The sequence below is a fragment of the Oncorhynchus mykiss genome, chromosome 2 (genome assembly GCF_013265735.2).
Source record: "Oncorhynchus mykiss isolate Arlee chromosome 2, USDA_OmykA_1.1, whole genome shotgun sequence".
NCBI classification, from domain to species: domain Eukaryota; kingdom Metazoa; phylum Chordata; class Actinopteri; order Salmoniformes; family Salmonidae; genus Oncorhynchus; species Oncorhynchus mykiss.
Genome location: NC_048566.1, coordinates 57,918,619 through 57,936,864, shown reverse-complemented (window position 1 = coordinate 57,936,864; position 18,246 = coordinate 57,918,619). Strand labels below are relative to the sequence as shown.

General features: G+C 48.3%; 1 protein-coding gene across 4 annotated transcripts in view; it reads left to right on the top strand.

Annotated features, from left to right (window-relative positions):
* dusp8a (dual specificity phosphatase 8a) overlaps nt 1–8,742 on the top strand; it is a 66,567-nt gene extending 57,825 nt beyond the window's left edge. For all 4 annotated transcript variants that reach the window (XM_036951707.1, XM_036951727.1, XM_036951716.1 and 1 more), the window contains 4 exons: nt 3,028–3,188; nt 3,517–3,676; nt 4,063–4,186; nt 4,861–8,742. In XM_036951707.1, the coding sequence (XP_036807602.1) occupies nt 3,028–3,188; nt 3,517–3,676; nt 4,063–4,186; nt 4,861–6,082 (1,667 nt within the window). In that variant the 3' untranslated portion in view covers nt 6,083–8,742. The remainder of the gene's footprint in view (nt 1–3,027; nt 3,189–3,516; nt 3,677–4,062; nt 4,187–4,860) is intronic.
* Nucleotides 8,743–18,246: the final 9,504 nt, after the last annotated feature.

Here is an 18,246-nt window from a genome sequence, read left to right as displayed (position 1 = left end):
TTTTGTAGTAATGGAGAATGTGATTTGTTTTTGGTGGAAAAGCGTGTGTGCTGCATTCCAAATATGGCAACACACACGCCATGTGTTCTGTGGGGGGGAAAAGGGATCCTTTGTCCCCATGAACTTGCTACAAACACAAGCTTTCCATTTCTTTCTTCAACATTGATAGATGTTATGTTACACTCATTGACACGTATTTCTCTATGAACTTCATTCATATGGGGTGGCGTCTCGATATGTGTGCGTTACTCTACTTCTCCCTCAGAGTTCCCCGTGGAGGGATGGAGAAACAAAAGGGGAAAAAGGAGAGAGAGACCAAACAAGGGAGGGCCGGGGCGCTCCGAGAGGAGAGAATAAAACACATGACATGAGCGGGGGGGGGGGGGGGGGAAGGAAGTCGACACTGGCTGGTGAAGCTGATGGCGAGCGACACAGTGCCCTCTTTCCCCCGTGCCCAGTGAGTTGGCTACCAGACTGAAAGGTGGCTACTCAACAGCCAGGGTCAGTTTAGCTATTCAGCTCATAATGGGGAAGGTGAGACCCTGGGGGAACAGGCAACTGGTCCTAGAGCAGTTGTCTTAGCCAGAAACTAAAGTGGAACAGGAGCCCCGACCAGGACAGGCTGTTGTCTGAGGTGACATGCATCCCAAATGGCACCCTATTCCCTACGCAGTGCACTACTTTGGGCCCCGGGCAAAAAGTAGTGCACTGCATAGGGAATACGGCGCCATTTGGGAAGCAGACCTGGTCTGTGACTGTGTTTCTCAGTGCTTACGGACAGTTGACTTTATGATGTCATCGCATCAGACAGCTGGACCAGAGTGTGTCATGGGTTTTTTCAATGGGTTTGGATTGGAATGGAGAGATGTGTCATCTGGTACTTTTTGGGGGATGTGAGTGCATGTCTCTCTGGCACATCATCAGGTTCTCAAGAGTGTGTGTATGAGGGCACTCTGTATATGTGTGTGTGGGCGCATGGTGAGTTTTCCCATAGTGACAGCACCCCAGGGACAATAGGCCCAACGGTCGGGCCACATCGTCCCCGTGTGATTGCCATAGCCACATTAAGTCTGAAGGTCAGGTGACCGGTGACAGTGAGTGAGTGTGTGTTATCAGTGCTGACTGAGAGCCAACGAACGCAGCACAGGCCCACGGTAAAACCTTTGGACAGCTCAGTGGTGTGTGTGTGTTTGATAGGTGTTGACATAACCCTGCTGAAACGTAATAGCCCTCAATAGACCCACGGGCACACAATCCTGTTGTGTTATCTCTGCTCTCTGTACCTGAGGAGGAGAGTAGGTCATTTTGCACGAAGGCAGCACTAGCTATTGAACACCCACTGTCCCATGCTGACTTGATCCTCTCAACAACTCTCTGACAAATGTCCTCTTAAATGAAAAAGGAAATGTTTCTTAACGTGACGTGGGGGTTTTCCTGTTTTTCAGGAACACACTCCTTCCTCGGTCAGAGGAGCTAAGAGAGAGTGAGAGAGCATGAGCACAACCAGGAAGATAGCCTTCAAAGAACAACCTGAAAGAGATCCTTCCTTCCCTCCTTCCTTCCACTGTTCTGTTCTATGCAGTGTGAATAAAGTGCATATGGATGGGGGTGGCTCGGAGTGAGGAATATTCCAGAAGTTATTATATCTGTGCAGGCGTAGACTGCTGCTGAAAGGAAGTGTGCTAATTGAGGGAAGGGGGGACTACCTTAGTCATAGTAAGAGCGTACTCTTTCTGTTCCTCTCTTTCTTCATTTGTTTCTCTTTCTGCCTGCCCGACTGCGTGTGGAGAGGTGATGTCATCTTTTTTGCCCGGGTTGCCATTAATAGCTGGAAACAGGCAGGCCCTCCTCCCAATCCTCTCTACTCTTAAAGAGACGGGCGCCAGATATAGCCCTATGTCTGCCTGCCTATCAGTGGGTCAGAATACACTCTGCTCACACTGACTCCGCTACGACCCATATTCAGCACAGCAGCACTTTGGTGTGTGTGCGTGTGTGTGTGTGTGTGGCAGTAGGCCAGATTGGGGCAGGCAGGGCTGAACCTAGATTAGGTTCTAATCCTTGGGCTGGGGCTCAGGGTTTCCTTGAAGCACTCCTCCATCTCTCCCTCCTTCTCTTCGCTCCCTCCCACCTTTCTTTTGCTCGGCGAGGTCATTCACCCCCCTCCCCTCCCCCCTTAGCCCCGCCCAGAAGTTATACAACCGTGGTAATGCAGAGTAATGATGAGCGAGTGTGTGTTTGTTCATGTGTGTGTGAGTCAGACTTGGAAAGCGAGAGTGAGCAAGATTGTGTAAGATTGTCTTTGTGTGGTTTTGCATGTGTATGCAGGCTTGTACAAACGACTGTGGTGTGTGTGTGTGTGTGTGTGTGTCTGTGTGTTTTGTGCACTGCGCGGTTGTGTGCACGCTGGACGCGCATGTGTGTGCGTTTGTATGCTGTGTGCGTGCAAGTGTGCGTCTGTGTGCGCGTGTACTGCGCGGTCGTCGGGGGGGATGTTACTGGGCCTCTGTGCTGGCCCTGCACCTGTGGCCTCTCTCATTCCCCAGCCCTGACGCAATTCTCTGCTACAGGACATGAGCTCATGCAGGAAACAGAGCCGCACACACACACACACACAGTCTCTAACACACACTAACGCACACACAGGCCAAAAGTGGATCCGCCTGCTCTTAAAGGGCCAGCTACACACATTCCTCGGCGCCCAGCAGCCAAACTAACCCCCAGTCAAAGATGCGGCAGAGACATTGTTCCTACTGATCTGGGAGCTGAGGCACTATCTCGCATTCTAGCTCCAACTGCTGTCTACAATATGTCCACAGTTTCAAATGGTTAGGCGAGGTTGTTGGAACACACGTTTGTAACATGAGGGGATTCAGTGCACCAAGAGATGCTGTGTATTGGGTCGTGAGTTCTGTAGGTGCGGCTGAACCAAACGCAGTGGCGCCCAAACGTTTTGCCAATTTTGGGGGAAAGTTGTATTGTATAGTATAACTGATATTTTTCTCCTCTGTCTCTCTTCTCCTGTAGGGGGCTTTGCTGCGTTCTCCTCCTGTTTCCCCGGGCTGTGTGAGGGCAAGCCAGCTTTGCCTATGAGCATATCCCAGCCCTGCCTGCCTGTAGCTAACGTAGGCCCCACACGCATCCTACCACACCTCTACCTGGGATCGCAGAAAGACGTCCTCAACCAGGTGAGCCCGTAGCAGAGAAGGGGGGAATATGGACATTCATCACGGCCACAGTTGTTGCTGTGTCTGTAGTGCTATTTATAGTCATATTGTTTTACATGACCATTTCCATTATGTTATTTCACTAGTCCTGCATGTACCCTGCAATTGCACCCGCAACCCCAATACATGTGACTATTGAACACTCTGAATCGGAGTAGAGGGACTGTGAGCAGAAATATGAAGTGTTACCTTTGCTGTCAATTTTTTGGTTTGTTATTGCCTTTCCTAACAGTCCCCCCCCCCCCCCCCCCCCCCCCACACCTGTGTCTCTCGTCGTGTCTGTCTGTAGGACCTGATGGTTCAGAATGGCATCACGTACGTGCTGAATGCCAGTAACACCTGTCCCAAGCCTGACTTCATCAGCGAGAGCCACTTCATGCGGATCCCTGTCAACGACAACTACTGCGAGAAGCTACTGCCCTGGCTGGAGAAAACCAATGAATTCATTGGTAAGTCAAGATTCCCTGTGTGTCTTTTGTATGTGCGGGAGAATATGCAACGGTAATATGCGCTAGTAGCCCGAGCGGTAGTGTATGTCACACAACATAGTGAAACAGCCCTCATATTCAAAATATCACAGTCACAATGTACAGCACCATACAATTCTCCTTGCTTTCACAAGTGGTACTTGAACACGTACAATAAACTGCATCAATAGCGACACTCCCGAAGCCATGTTAATCGCCATGGCGACGACCCCCAGTGCTGAACAGGAAGTGGCGGATCGTTTTCAATGGGCTTTCCATTCTCTCGGGACTCTCTGTTCTGACTAACTGTTCCTGGGTTTTGTGTACAGCTGTGTGTGTTCACACGTGTTTGTTCCCCCTCCCAACAGACAAAGCCAAGGTGTCAAACTGCAGAGTCATTGTGCACTGCCTGGCTGGAATCTCACGCTCGGCAACCATCGCCATCGCATACATCATGAAGACAATGGGCCTGTCATCGGATGACGCCTACAGGTACACTCTCCCCGTCTTTTAAAAAGGCGACTCAAGTGTTTGAGGAAATGCTAGACAGTCAACTCTACTCCCCAGTCGTGAGAAATGAAATTGTTATGGTTGCCAGAGGAACTGTACAAAAGTGTACAATAGGAACTAGCGGTGTTGTCTGGAGAACATAGACCTAGGATCATCTTTTCAGTTAGTTCACACCAGTTCATCTGGGGGTTAACCTGCTACTTAAAGGGATACTTCAGGATTTTGGCGATGAGCCCCTTTATCTACTTCCCCGGAGTCAAATTAACCAATGGATCCCATTTTTATATCTCTGTGTGCAGTTTGAAGGAAATTGCAAACTAGCGCCAGCGCAATTAGTAACTAGCGTCAGCGCAATAACTGGAAGTCTATGGGTATCTCCTAGCTAACGCTAGTTAGCATTGGCTCGCGAAACGACCTCTAACTTCCTTCATACTGGACAACGAGACATAAAAATGGTATCCACGAGTTCACCTGACTCTGGGGAAGGAGATAGAATCACAGAGTATCCCTGCATGCAACCCAACAATCAATATTAGGTTCACACAGGAAGTAGCTTGGAGGAACTTTACAAAATATTTGTTTTGCTTTACTTTGCAACTGGATCCCCAACTCTAACTGGAACTAACATTTCGCTCACTTGTTTCCCCCCTAACCAGGTTTGTGAAGGACCGGCGGCCTTCGATATCGCCCAACTTCAACTTCCTGGGCCAGCTGCTGGAGTTCGAGAAGGGTCTGCGGCTCCTCCAAGCGCTGTCGGATGACAAGACCTCTGAGGGCAAAGGTCAATCCCAGGGTTCAGAGGTCAACGGGGTCAGCACAGGTTCAGAGATCAACGGTCATCATGACTTTTCATTAGCAGAGCCCCCGACCCCTTCAGAACCCAAACTCCCCTCGCCGACCTCCCTCCAGCAGGGCTTCAACGGCCTCCACCTGTCAGCCGAGCGCATCCTGGACACCAACCGGCTGAAGCGCTCTTTCTCCCTGGACATCAAGTCTGTGTACTCCCCTAGCAGCCCCCACTGCCCGCGCCTGGCAGCGCCCACACACTCCGAGGATGTGCCCAAGCTGTGTAAACTGGACAGCCCCCCTGTCAATGGCATCTGTCCCCAGTTCTCCCCTGCCCCGGACAGCCCTGGCTCAGCCGAGTCGCCCTTCCCCTCCCCGGGGTGCGGCGGTAGCATCGGAGGTCTCGGCGTCGGGGGTCCCAGTGAAGGGGGCGGTCGCTCTGGAGGTCCCTCATTGTCCAGGCCCAGGAGGAAAGCCAAGCACGGCTCTGGATCTGGTGGAGCTGGATCCACAAGCAACTCCCCGGTCCACTCCTACCTCCCACACCCCCAGTCCCTCAGCCTGGCTCTGGGACGCTCCCTGCCCGTCCACAAGAGCCCCAGCCTGGACGACAGCCTGAAGGGCTCCATGCTTCTCTCCCTGCCCACCATGGGATCTGGGACCATGTGGACCAAACACAGAGACACAGTCCAGGCGACCACCCCAGTCACCCCTACCACCGACACCCCCTGGTACTTTGGGGCAGAAGAGGTAGGGGAAGGAGGGATGGAACTCGGAGGCGGCAGTGGAGGAGGGGTGGAAGTGCGATTCGGAAGCAGCTCAGCGTACGTGGCGTTCGGGTGTAGCGAAGGGGTGCGGCTACGGGAGAAAGTGCCGCGGGACAAAACGGCGTCGTCGTCAGCGTCGTCATCATCCTCGACGACCGTTGCTAACGGGACGGGCTCCAACAGCAACGACAAGCAGTTCAAGCGGCGCAGCTGTCAGATGGAGTTTGAGGAGGGCATCTCCGAGACACGTTCCCGGGAGGAGTTAGGGAAGATTGGGAAGCAGTCTAGCTTCTCCGGGAGCGTGGAGATCATCGAGGTATCTTGACAAACCGGACTCCGGACCACAACCTGCTCGCCCAGGGAGGGGGGCAAATGGACCTGAGGGGGGAGGACATGGGGGGGTGATTTATAATCCCTACGCAGACCGTGTTAAAGACTCAAACTCTGAGAAGACAAACAAATGGACAGAGAGTTTTTGTGACGAGACATGAGGTTCAACTGTCAATTTACTACTACTGTACATCTACAGTACTACCAAACAAAGCTCTAAAGAGAGAAACTCTGGGGAAGATGGAGGCTGTGGGGCCTGACACTGAACTATGAACTATTTCCTCTGTATGGTGTCAGCTAGACAAAAAGGGACCCTGGGGCAAGTCACAAAGGGCTCCCTATCCCCCATATAGTGCACTACTTTTGAACAAATGTCACCAAAAGTATAGCACTAGTTAGGTTATAGGGTGTCATTTGAGACGTATAGCCAAGCGGTTTCCTCCTAAAGCTTGACTTCAGCCCCAGTGAACCCCAGCATGGCTCAGTCTGCCCCACCATTCATTAAAAAGACTGAAAGCGCTACGTACCCCAGAAACACAGCACATCACACTGCAGTGAGATACCATTCAGTGTCTACTAAGTGACTATACCGGTGATACTGCATCAAAACAATGAAGGATCCTCCATGTTGGCGTGTCAGCCCAGCATGGTCCACGAGGACTCATAGTGACCGATAAAGACTGACAGTGTATTTTCCCCACAATCCTCTTCTGCTCCCTTGTTTCCAGTGTTAAACGGTGTGACGTGACTGAGGTTTGGGGCGGTGGGGAGGGGAGGGGAGGGGTTAGGTCTAAGTTACGACCTCCCTGTAGTGGCGTTCTGTACACGCATGTCTCCCTCCACACACCCCACCCCCCTATGTATACCCCCCCACCCATGCCCCCCCTTCTCCCAGCCTCTACTGAGCATGCTCCAGAGTGGCTGGCCGACAGACAGACAAATACTATATGAATATATATAGCAATTTTAATGGACTTTTAATCAACATTTTTTTTCTCATAGTTTTAATTTATTTTATCTGTTCATTCTGGTAATGAGAAATAATCATGTTTTGTGGACTTTTTCCTTTGTTAATCTCAGTTTTTGTTGAATGGTATTTATGAAACACATACACATGCAACAACACACACACAACTACAAGCAAGCAATATGTGATGTTCATTATTTGGAGGGAGAGTGATGTATTTTGGGTTTCATCTGACATTAATATGCACTTTTCTGTCACTCTCTTCAAAAAACAAGTATCCCATCCACTTCCTAAGGGTACCAACACGCTCTAACCCCTGGTGATATAACCAGACGCGTGGTATGGTGAAAAACAGTCATCTGAGGGGTTTCTAGCTACTTCCCTATGAGCACAACACGTTTGAAAGACATTGAAAAGACGTACAAAACATGTATTTTGGCTTGTAAAGACATTGAGAAGACGCTGAAATACATATTTTCCACGTCTTGTGCTCACTGTGTCGACTCTTCAGTTGTGTGTATTTATGACGTTATTTTTTTGGGGTGATCGTGGGCTCCTACAGTTATTAGGGTTATCTACTGGGAGACTGTTCGTGTGAGGAGACTGAAGAACCTTATTAAACCCTGTGCTCTTCTAAAGAGCAGCATTATTGTAGGAAGGACTGTTGATTTCTCGAGGGCTAAGGACAACAACTACTGGTATATGCAAGTAGATCCACACATTTTGACAATATTAGAGACATCCACCTAAGAGTGCTAGACTCATTCTGTTGGTTAGTTTCCACACAGACAGACAGACAGACACACACACACACACACACACACACACACACACACACACACACACACACACACACACACACACACACACACACACACACACACACACACAGGATTAATTACACAGTTTTGGGATGTGAGAGGAGCCCAAAGCTGAAACAAACCCCCTCCACACACACGAAGATACACCGCCACCTTTCGTTTGTTCTCAGGGGATCTTTCAGTGAGCCAAGCCCGGAGCAGGATACACAGCTGCTGGCACATCAGCACAATGCATGTCCCCCTCACTCCCTCGCTCTCTCTCTATCGCGCTCACTCTTGTTTTCCAAAGGTATGATAAAAAAAACAAAATGGAAGGGATGAAACTCGAATGGATTTGTTGTGATTCAGAGGTGAATGAATGAATGCTATTGCTCTCCTGGTGCGAGATTGTCTATTTATTTATGATGTACGTATATGTGTTTCTTTTCTTTTTCTTCGGTTATCTTTTCTCTATGGCGAACTTTGACCTTTGACCTATACCTTTGTGCTGCTGTAAGGTCAGACCTGGATTTCCTGTGTTCAGTTCTCTTCCTAGCCTTTCCTTCTACTCTCTCTATTTTTTAAAAGATGCTATAATTATTTTAAAACATGTTAAGAGAAGATGCAGGCTGTCCCGATTGCTATAATTGTTGGTATTGATGTATTATTATTATTATTATTATTATTATATAATTATTATTATGTTGTGTAAATAGCAACGTATCTAAGAACATTGATGAGTTTAGGTAAGTTTTGAAAAGAAAATCCTGATACCTTAGGCTGCTTGACGCAAAATACCTCAGGTTCCATTGAAAGGCTTTTCCTTCCCCTGTACCTGTTTTGTGAAAATGAGACAAAAATGCAAACATTACAAAAATATGAACTGTTCTCTGACTCTCTTTTTTGGGGGGTTTTACGTGAGTCCTTCTTGGGGTGGTGGTGCACAGCTGTAGGACAAAACAAAGCCATGACCAGACTGTCTTTATCCCTAAGGGAAATGTGTCTTCAACGTCGTAGCTGCACTATCACCACAACACATGAAATACGCATACAGTACCAGTCAAACGTTGGGACACACCTACTCATTCAAGGGTTTTTCTTTATTTTGACTATGTTCTACATTGTAGAATAATAGTGAAGACATCAAAACTATGAAATAACACATATGGAATCATGTAGTTACCAAAAAAAGTTGCTAAACAAAATCAAAATATATCTTTCAAAGTAGCCACCGTTTGCCTTGACGACAGCTTTGCACACTCTTGGCATTCTCTCAACCAGCTTCAGAACACATTTCAATTAACAGTTGTACCTGGTTAAAAGTTCATTTGTGGAATTTCTTTCCATCTTTAATAAGTTTGAGCCAGTCAGTTGTGTTGTGACAAGGTAGGGTTGGTATACAGAAGATAGCCCTATTTGATAAAAGAGTCCATATTATGGCAAGAACAGCTCAAATAACAAAGAGAAACGACGGTCCATCATTACTTTAAGACATGAAGGTCAGTCAATCTGGAAAATTTCAAGAAATTTGAAGACCGCTTCGGGAAAGGAAGACCCAGAGTCACTTCTGATTGCAGAGGATAAGTTCATTAGAGTTAACTGCACCTCTGATTGCAACCCAAATAAATGCTTCACAGAGTTCAAGTGACAGACACATCTCAACATCAACTGTTCAGAGGAGACTGCGTGATTCAGGACACCAATAATAAGACACCAATAATAAGAAAATACTTGATTGGGCCAAGAAACACGAGCAATGGACATCAGACTGGTGGAAATCTGTCCTTGGTCTGATGAGTCCAAATTTGAGATTTTTGGTCCCAACCGACATGGCTTTGTGAGACACAGAGTAGTAACCAAAAAAGTGTCAAAGTAGCCACCCTTTGCCTTGATGACAGCTTTTCACACTTGGCATTCTCTCAACCAGCCTCATGAGGTAGTCACCTGGAATGCATTTAAATTAACAGGGGTGCCTTGTTAATTTGTGGAATTTCTTTCCTTCTTAATGCGTTGTGGAGCCAATCAGTTGTGATTGCAGTGGATAAGTTAATTTGAGGTCAAATCAAATCAAACTTTATTTGTCACATGCGCCGAACACAGCAAGTGTAGACTTTACTGTGAAATGATTGTAACTGACAGTTAGACTTACAGGTTATGTCGTTGTTTTTTGTTTGAATTGTTTACGTGTCCGCTGTGCGGGGGAAATGATAATACAAGCGGAACTACGTAGCTAATACTGTTGTAACGGGGATCCTTATTGTAGCAACACACTTTTGGAGGGAAGGCAATCCTGCGCTGCGTTAGCTAAGTTTTCATGTCATCGGGTGTAGTTCATAAAGGTTGAAGAGTGTATGTTAGGATGAAGTGTGAATTCATGCCAGGAATAATAAGTGTGAAGTTTGATTTCCTCCAATCTGTAATAAGCAGCCAATGAGGTATTTTTTCCTTTATTCATGTGTTTAATCTGAACCCGTTATAACGCCGGTTAAACTGTTATGTATGTAAGTACTTCAGAGTTATACCAAGCTAATAAGTCACTCGTAAGATAAGGTTGTAAAAGTGTGCTTAACTGTATTTTTCATTTACTTTATAGTTCTCACGGAAGGTGATAATTCTGACTAAAACTACAGAATAAAGCCGCCAGTTAAAATCAAGGAACGGTTGTGCTCGTGGTTACTGAAGGGAGCTACAATGCTTACTTACAAGCCCTTAACCAACAGTGCAGTTCAAGAAGAAGAAAATATTTACCAAGTTGACTCAAATTAAAAGTAATAATAAAAAGTAACACAATAAGAATAGCAATAATGAGGCTATATACAGGGTGTACCGGTACCGAGTCAGTGTGCAGGGCTACAGGCTACTAGTTGAGGTAATCTGTACATGTAGTTGGGGGCGAAGTAACAAACAAAGAGCGAGTTGCAGCAGTGTACAAAAGGGAGGGGGGAGGGGTGTCAATGTACATTGTCCGGTGGCGATTATAGGAATTGTTCAGCAGTCTTATGGCTTGGGGGTAGAAGCTGTTGAGGAGCCTTTTGGTCCTAGACTTGGCGCTCCGGTACCACTTGCCGTGCGGTAGCAGAGAGAACAGTCTATGACTGGGGTGGCTGGGGTCTTTGACAATTTTATGGGCTTATCCTCTGACACCACCTATTATAGAGGTCCTGGGTGGCAGGAAGCTCTGCCCCAGTGATGCACTGGGACATACGCACTACCTTCTGTAGCGCCTTACGGTCAGATAACGCCATACCAGGCGGTGATGCAACCGGTCAGGATGCTGAGCGGGAAAAGGTTTTGTCGTGCCCTCTTCACAACTGTCTCGGTTTGTTTGGACCAGGGGTGATGCATTGTTGGTGATGTGGACACCAAGGAACTTAAAACTCCCGACCCGCTCCACTACAGCCCTGTTGATGTTAATGGGGGCCTGTTCGGCCCTCCTTTTCCTATAGCAACTTTGTCTTGATCACGTTGAGGGAGAGGTTGTTGTCCTGGCACCACACTGCCAGTTCTCTGACCTCCTCCCTGTGGACTGTCTCATCATTGTCGATGATCAGGCCTACCACTTAACGATGGTGTTGGAGTCGTGTTTGGCCACGCAGTCGTGGGTGAACAGGGAGTACAGATGGGGACTGAGTAGGTGTGTCCAAACTATTGACTGGTACTGTAGATATAGACCAAATAGATGCTGTCAATGGAGCCCATCTACATTACACATTGTGCCCATACATACATCACATTCTAACAATAGAATAAAATCTGGCAAGGTGTAGTGCTAGGGTTATAATCATAGTCAGGATGTGCAAGGGTTCAAGGTGAATTCCATGGCTCTGTCCCACAGGAAAGAGGAGAGACAGACCCCCAAGCACAGGGTCCCAGGAGAGAGCGAGAGCCAGAGAGGGAGGGAGAGGATGTGGGAATAGAGAGTGGATCTACGGCCAAGTCACTGTGGAATTTATGTTCTCCTCTCGCTCTCTCTCTGAGATTGGTTCATTGTCAGTGTTATCCCTTCATTTCCTCTCTCTCTCACACACACACTGTTATTATTTATCCTGCTAACAGCCACTATTGTACCTCTGCTGACATGTACATATCTCACTACTTCAGTATCCCTGCACATTGAAATGATGGCACTTTTCTTATTTCTCTTATTTATTCATTTTATATTATTTACCCTTACCTTTATGTGCATGTGATCCGATTTTGATTTGACACACACACACACACACACACACACACACACACACACACACACACACACACACACACACACACACACACACACACACACACACACACACACACACACACACACACACACACACACACACACACACACACACACACACACACACACACACACACACCTCTGGCCAAATGTGAAACTCCTCTGTTTCCTTGTTCCTCGTTATCTTCCAGCGAAGATAGGATGGTTGGATGGGTGCGGTGTTTTCCCGATGATGTGATGTGTTTGAATAGTGATTACCTTCACAGGATGAGAGAATAGGTGTGTGTACGTGTGCGTGCGTGTGTATGTTTTTTCTGTGTATGTGTCCGTCTGCATTTTTATTTATTTTACCTTTATTTAACCAGGTAGGCAAGTTGAGAACAAGTTCTCATTTACAATTGCGACCTGGCCAAGATAAAGCAAAGCAGTTCGACAGATACAACGACACAGAGTTACACATGGAGTAAAACAAACATACAGTCAATAATACAGTATAAACAAGTCTATATACAATGTGAGCAAATGAGGTGAGAACGGAGGTAAAGGCAAAAAAGGCCATGGTGGCAAAGTAAATACAATATAGCAAGTAAAACACTGGAATGGTAGTTTTGCAATTGGTAGTTTTGCATGCGTGTGTATATTTCAGTGTGCATCTTAGAGAGAGAGAGAGAAAAAAAAACATTTGCCCTCAGCAAGTTTGACATAAGGTACCATGTTATTACAAGCATCTCTGTATGAATTGAATGGTTGAATGAGACAATAGCCATTTTGGTTTCATGACATCAGGAATTTCAGAACACTTTCTATTGAAACATAAACAAATGTTACTTTTTACCGTCTTGATCGTAACATCTAATGTGTTGTGTGTATGCACTGAGGCACGCATTTCAAATGGCGCAGTTTGAGAATTTAATATCATTGCCGCTTCAGAGAAGTTCTGCCTAGGGCACAGTATGAATGTTTAGTCAGCTGAGAGCAAAACCCAAACAAATGTATATGTCTTCTCGGCGCACACATATTTCCAATTGGCCCCCAGCCTTTTCTGCTCAGCACAATAATGTCTCAATGAGCGTTAAATTGCAACCAACAGAAAGAAGACTGGCAGGGGTGATGCATTATTAATCTCGGGTTAACAGAGAACTAAAGTCTAGCGTAATTGCTCAGTTCCTCCATTAAGTTCTTGTCTTTATCTGTTAAGAGAAGAGATAGAACGAGGATCGGAACTGGAAGGAAGAGCCCACTGTCACGTTTCTTCAAAATCGAACCCAGAAGCAGACCAGGACAAGGAGAGTAGGAAGAAGGTGAGTATTTATTTACAAGTGAATGTGAATGGGTAGATATATCCAGGTGGCGTAGCGGGTAGTGGTGGTGAGTTGATGGGAGTAAATAGGTGGATCCAATGGGGAAGCGGAATCCTCCGACGACCAGGCGGGAATGGGGTAAATGATCCGGGTGAGTAACTGAAGACAGAACAAACGGAAGTAAGTTCAAGGCAAGCAATACGTAACAAACAACAAAACAAATTCTATCCAACTTGAGGCTGATACTCTGGCACAACATACTGTTCATGGCTAACGATCCGGCAGGGAATGGATGTCAGGTCCGGGCTTATGAAGAGGAGAGATGATGATCAGGACCAGGTGTGCAGATAGCTGATGGGATACAGGTGCGGGTAATCAGAAACCCCAACTGGCTACATTGCCCGGCAACCAGACAGGGTGCGTTCCAGGACGCCGGAAAAAAACTCTCCAGGACAGAACATAGGCAAAAAACAGACTCAGGAAACGGGATTCGTGACAGTACCCCCCTCCGACGAACGCCACCGGGCGGACTACCCGGAGCGCCAGGGTGGAGGCGGTAAAAGTCACGAAGCAGGTCATCGTCAAGGATCTGACGCCGAGGAATCCAACTCCTCTCCTCAGGACCATATCCTTCCCAATCCACTAAATACTGGAACCCTCGACCCCGCCGTCTGGAGTCCATGATGCGGCGCACCGTGTAGACAGGACCACCTCCGATCATCCGAGGAGGAGGAGGACGAGGAGGAGGGGGTAACAGAGGACTGAGGTGAACCGGCTTGAGGCAGGAGACATGAAAGGTGGGGTGTACTCGAAGCGTTGCCGGCAATTTGAGACAGACCACAGCAGGGTTAATGATTCTCTCCACCACGAACGGACCAATGAACTTTGGTGACAGTTTCCTCGACTCAGTCCGTAGAGGAAGATCCCGTGTAGCCAACCACACCTTATCTCCGATGGTGTAAGCGGGAGCAGGAATACGGCGACGATTCGCCTGAATCTGATACCGGTCAGAAACTCTAAGGAGGACCTTCCTGGCCCGATGCCAGGTCCGGTGGCGACGACGAATGTGGGTCTGGACAGAAGGGACCGAAAGATCCCTCTCCTGAGAAGGAAACAAGGGAGGTTGGTATCCGTACAGACATTGGAAGGGGGACATCCCAGTGGCAGATGAAGGAAGGGTATTATGGGCATACTCGACCCAGGGTAATTGAGATGACCAAGAGGTGGGATCAGAGGAGACAAGACAACGCAGCGTGGACTCCATCTTCTGGTTGGCTCTCTCCGCCTGACCATTAGATTGGGGGTGAAATCCAGATGTGAGACTGACTGTAGCTCCAATGGCCAAACAGAAGGATTTCCAGACAGCAGAGGTAAACTGAGGACCACGGTCAGAAACAATGTCACAGGGCAACCCGTGGACCTTGAACACCTCCCTAACCAGGATCTCGGACGTCTCAGTGGCAGAAGGCAGCTTGGAGAGGGGAACAAAGTGGGCAAACTTGCTGAATCTATCCACATTGGTCAGAATAACCGTGTTACCAATAGAAGAGGGCAACCCCGTGACAAAATCCAGGGCCAGATGCGACCAAGGTCGCCGGGGAATAGGTAGGGGGTGAAGAAGCCCAGAGCTGGCCCGATTGGTACTCTTATTCTGCGCACAAACAGGACAAGCGGCAACAAACCTCCGGGTATTTTCTCCCATGGCAGGCCACCAAAATCGTCTGCGCAGTAGCGCCATAGTCCGAGCAACACCAGGGTGACAAGCTATCTTGCTGGCGTGGGACCACTGAAGGACAGCAGAACGAACCGACTCAGGCACGAACAACCGACCGGGTGGACCGTTACCGGGCCCGGGCTGTGTCCGAAGAGCCGCCATCACCTCCTCCTCAATCCTCCATGTAACGGCTCCCACGACAACGTTCTGGGGAAGAATCGTCTCAGTCTTGGCCTCACTCTCCTCCGTCTTGGAGAACATCCGGGACAGGGCGTCCGCCTTCCCGTTCTTCGACCCAGGTCGGAACATCAGGGAAAAATTGAAGCGTCCAAAAAACAAAGCCCACCGGGCCTGACGAGAGTTGAGACGTTTAGCCGATTGCACGTAAGCCAGATTCTTGTGGTCAGTCCAGACCACAAACGGTTGCTCCGCTCCCTCCAACCAGTGACGCCACTCCTCCAAGGCAAGCTTGACAGCGAGAAGCTCCCGGTTACCCACATCGTAGTTTCTTTCAGCTGGAGAAAGACGACAAGAGTAGAAGGCGCAGGGATGGAGTTTACCGTCAGTGGAGCTACGCTGGGACAGGATGGCGCCCACCCCCACATCAGACGCATCCACCTCCACAACGAACTGACGGGAAGTGTCAGGTTGAGAGAGAATCGGGGCGTTGGTGAATCGGCTCTTCAAATCTAGAAATGCTCGGTCTGCCTCAGGAGACCAACAGAACTTTCTGGTGCAAGACGTCAGTCAGTACAGTTAAAGGGGCGGCCACCCGGCTGTAATCACGGATAAACCGATAAAAATTTGCAAACCCCAGGAATCTCTGGAGCTGCAATCTCGTACCGGGCTGGACCCAATCCCAAACCGCCCGAACCTTCTCTTGGTCCATCTTGATCTCTCCCCTGGAGATGATGTAACCGAGGAAGGATATCGTGTGCGCGTGAAAATCACACTTCTCAGCCTTCACGAACAGACGGTTCTCCAATAACCGCTGCAGGACCTGCTTGACATGTTGAACGTGGCTAGAAAGCTCCTTCGAGAAGATGAGGATATCATCCAGGTAAACGAACACAAAAATACCAATCATATCTCTCAGAACGTCATTCACCATACTTTGGAACACAGCAGGAGCGTTGGTCAGTCCAAACGGCATCACCTGGTACTCGAAATGTCCCATCAGAGTATTGAACCCAGTCAACCACTCGTCCCCCTCTTTGATCCGAACCAAATGATAAGCATTACGTAAATCAAGCTTCGTAAAAACCGTAGCACCCTGTAAAGAATCGAAAGCCGAGCTCATCAAGGGCAGGGGATACTTGTTCTTGACCGTAATATCATTCAAACCCCGATAATCAATACACGGTCGAAGAGTGCCATCCTTCTTGCTCACAAAAAAAAATCCTGCTCCCAGAGGTGATGACGAGGGCCGAATGAGACTTGCAGCTAGAGACTCCTTGATGTAGGTCTCCAAGGCCTCACGTTCAGGTCGAGAGATACTGTATAACCGTCCCTTGGGAAAGGCGGCTCCAGGAAACAGATTAATCGCACATAATCGCGTCATAAGGTCGGTGGGGAGGAAGGGACTGAGCCTTCTGTTTACTGAATACTTCACCCAACTCGTGATATGTTTCTGGAACCAGGGACAAATCAGGAGGAGCAGAGTCACTGACCTGACTGGAAATGGCAGGAGAACAGGCAGTCCTAAGACAGTTAGCATGACAATCAATGCTCCAACTAGTTACCTTACCCGTCACCCAATCAAACGAGGGATTGTGTTCCTTCAGCCAGGGGTAACCAAGAACCAGAGGAACATGGGGCGAGGACAGAATGAAGAAGGAGATAAACTCTGAATGATTCCCCGACAACAACATATTAACCGGTTCAGTCCTCATAGTGATCCGTGCCAGACTACTGCCGTTCAGAGTGGTTGCTTCAATGGCTTCCGGCAATTGCTCCTTGGAAAGCCCCAGCTGTTCCACAAAGTCGGCATCAATAAAGCTGCCATCGGCACCTGAATCGATAAAAGCGTTCATCTCTAAGCTCTGATCCTTATCAGGGTCGCAGGAAAACGGGGTCTGACAGGATTCTTGAGAGGTTGAATCTGGCTCGCTAAAATTCCTCCCAAAACTAGCGAGCCGGGCAGTTTAACGAGCGCTGTGGACAAGCGGAGATGTAATGTCCTGAGCTACCACAGTAGAGACAGCTGTTGGTCTCACGTCTACGTTGGCGTTCCTCCTTAGTTAGCCCGTGTCGCCCCACTTGCATTGGTTCAGGCTCTGGTGGCAAGACCCCTCCACTAATCCCGTGTGGGGAATAACGATCAATACGTTCTGGTTCACTTCCTGAACCGAATGGTAACCGAGTTGCTGATTGATTGGATGGGCCCCACTGCTTCTCCCTCCTTCTCTCTCGGACTCTATTATCTACCCGAATAGATAAAGTGACCAAGCTGTCTAGGTCACTAGGCTCTGTATAAGATATCAGCTCGTCCTTGAGTTGCTCCGACAACCCCTGGTAAAAAGCCGCTTGTAGTGACTCCTCATTCCAACCACTCTCCACAGACAATGTCCTGAACTCGATCATAAAGTCTGCCACACTGCGAGCTCCTTGGCGAAGAGTGAACAAACGTTTAGCTGCGTCCTTACCTTGGACTGGATGGTCAAAAAGCCTTCTCATCTCTCCCGTGAATTCCTGGTATGAAGCCATGCAGGTCCCCTGTCGTTCCCAAACGGCTGAAGCCCATTCCAGAGCTCTTCCACGCAGCAGTTCAATAACAAAGGCTATCCTAGCCTTGTCAGTGGCGTAAGAATGGGGCTGCAGATCAAACACTAACCCACACTGCATAAGAAACGAACGGCATCTTCCCAAATCCCCTTCATATTTATCAGGCGTCGGTACCTTGGGTTCACGGAAGGAAACCGCATCAGGCACGGCAGGTGAGATGGGTGAAACAGGTGGTGAATGAATCGCCAGCAAACTGAGCTGATCCTGGATCTGTGTCAAGCTAGCAGATAAATTCTGGATTGCAACCGCTATCTCCTGTAGCGCCGTCTTGTGTTGTCCCAATGTCTTCCCCTGCTGGGTAATGGCATGGCAAACGGAATCCAGGTCCGCTGGGTTCATTCTTGGCCGGATCGTTCTGTCACGTTTCTTCA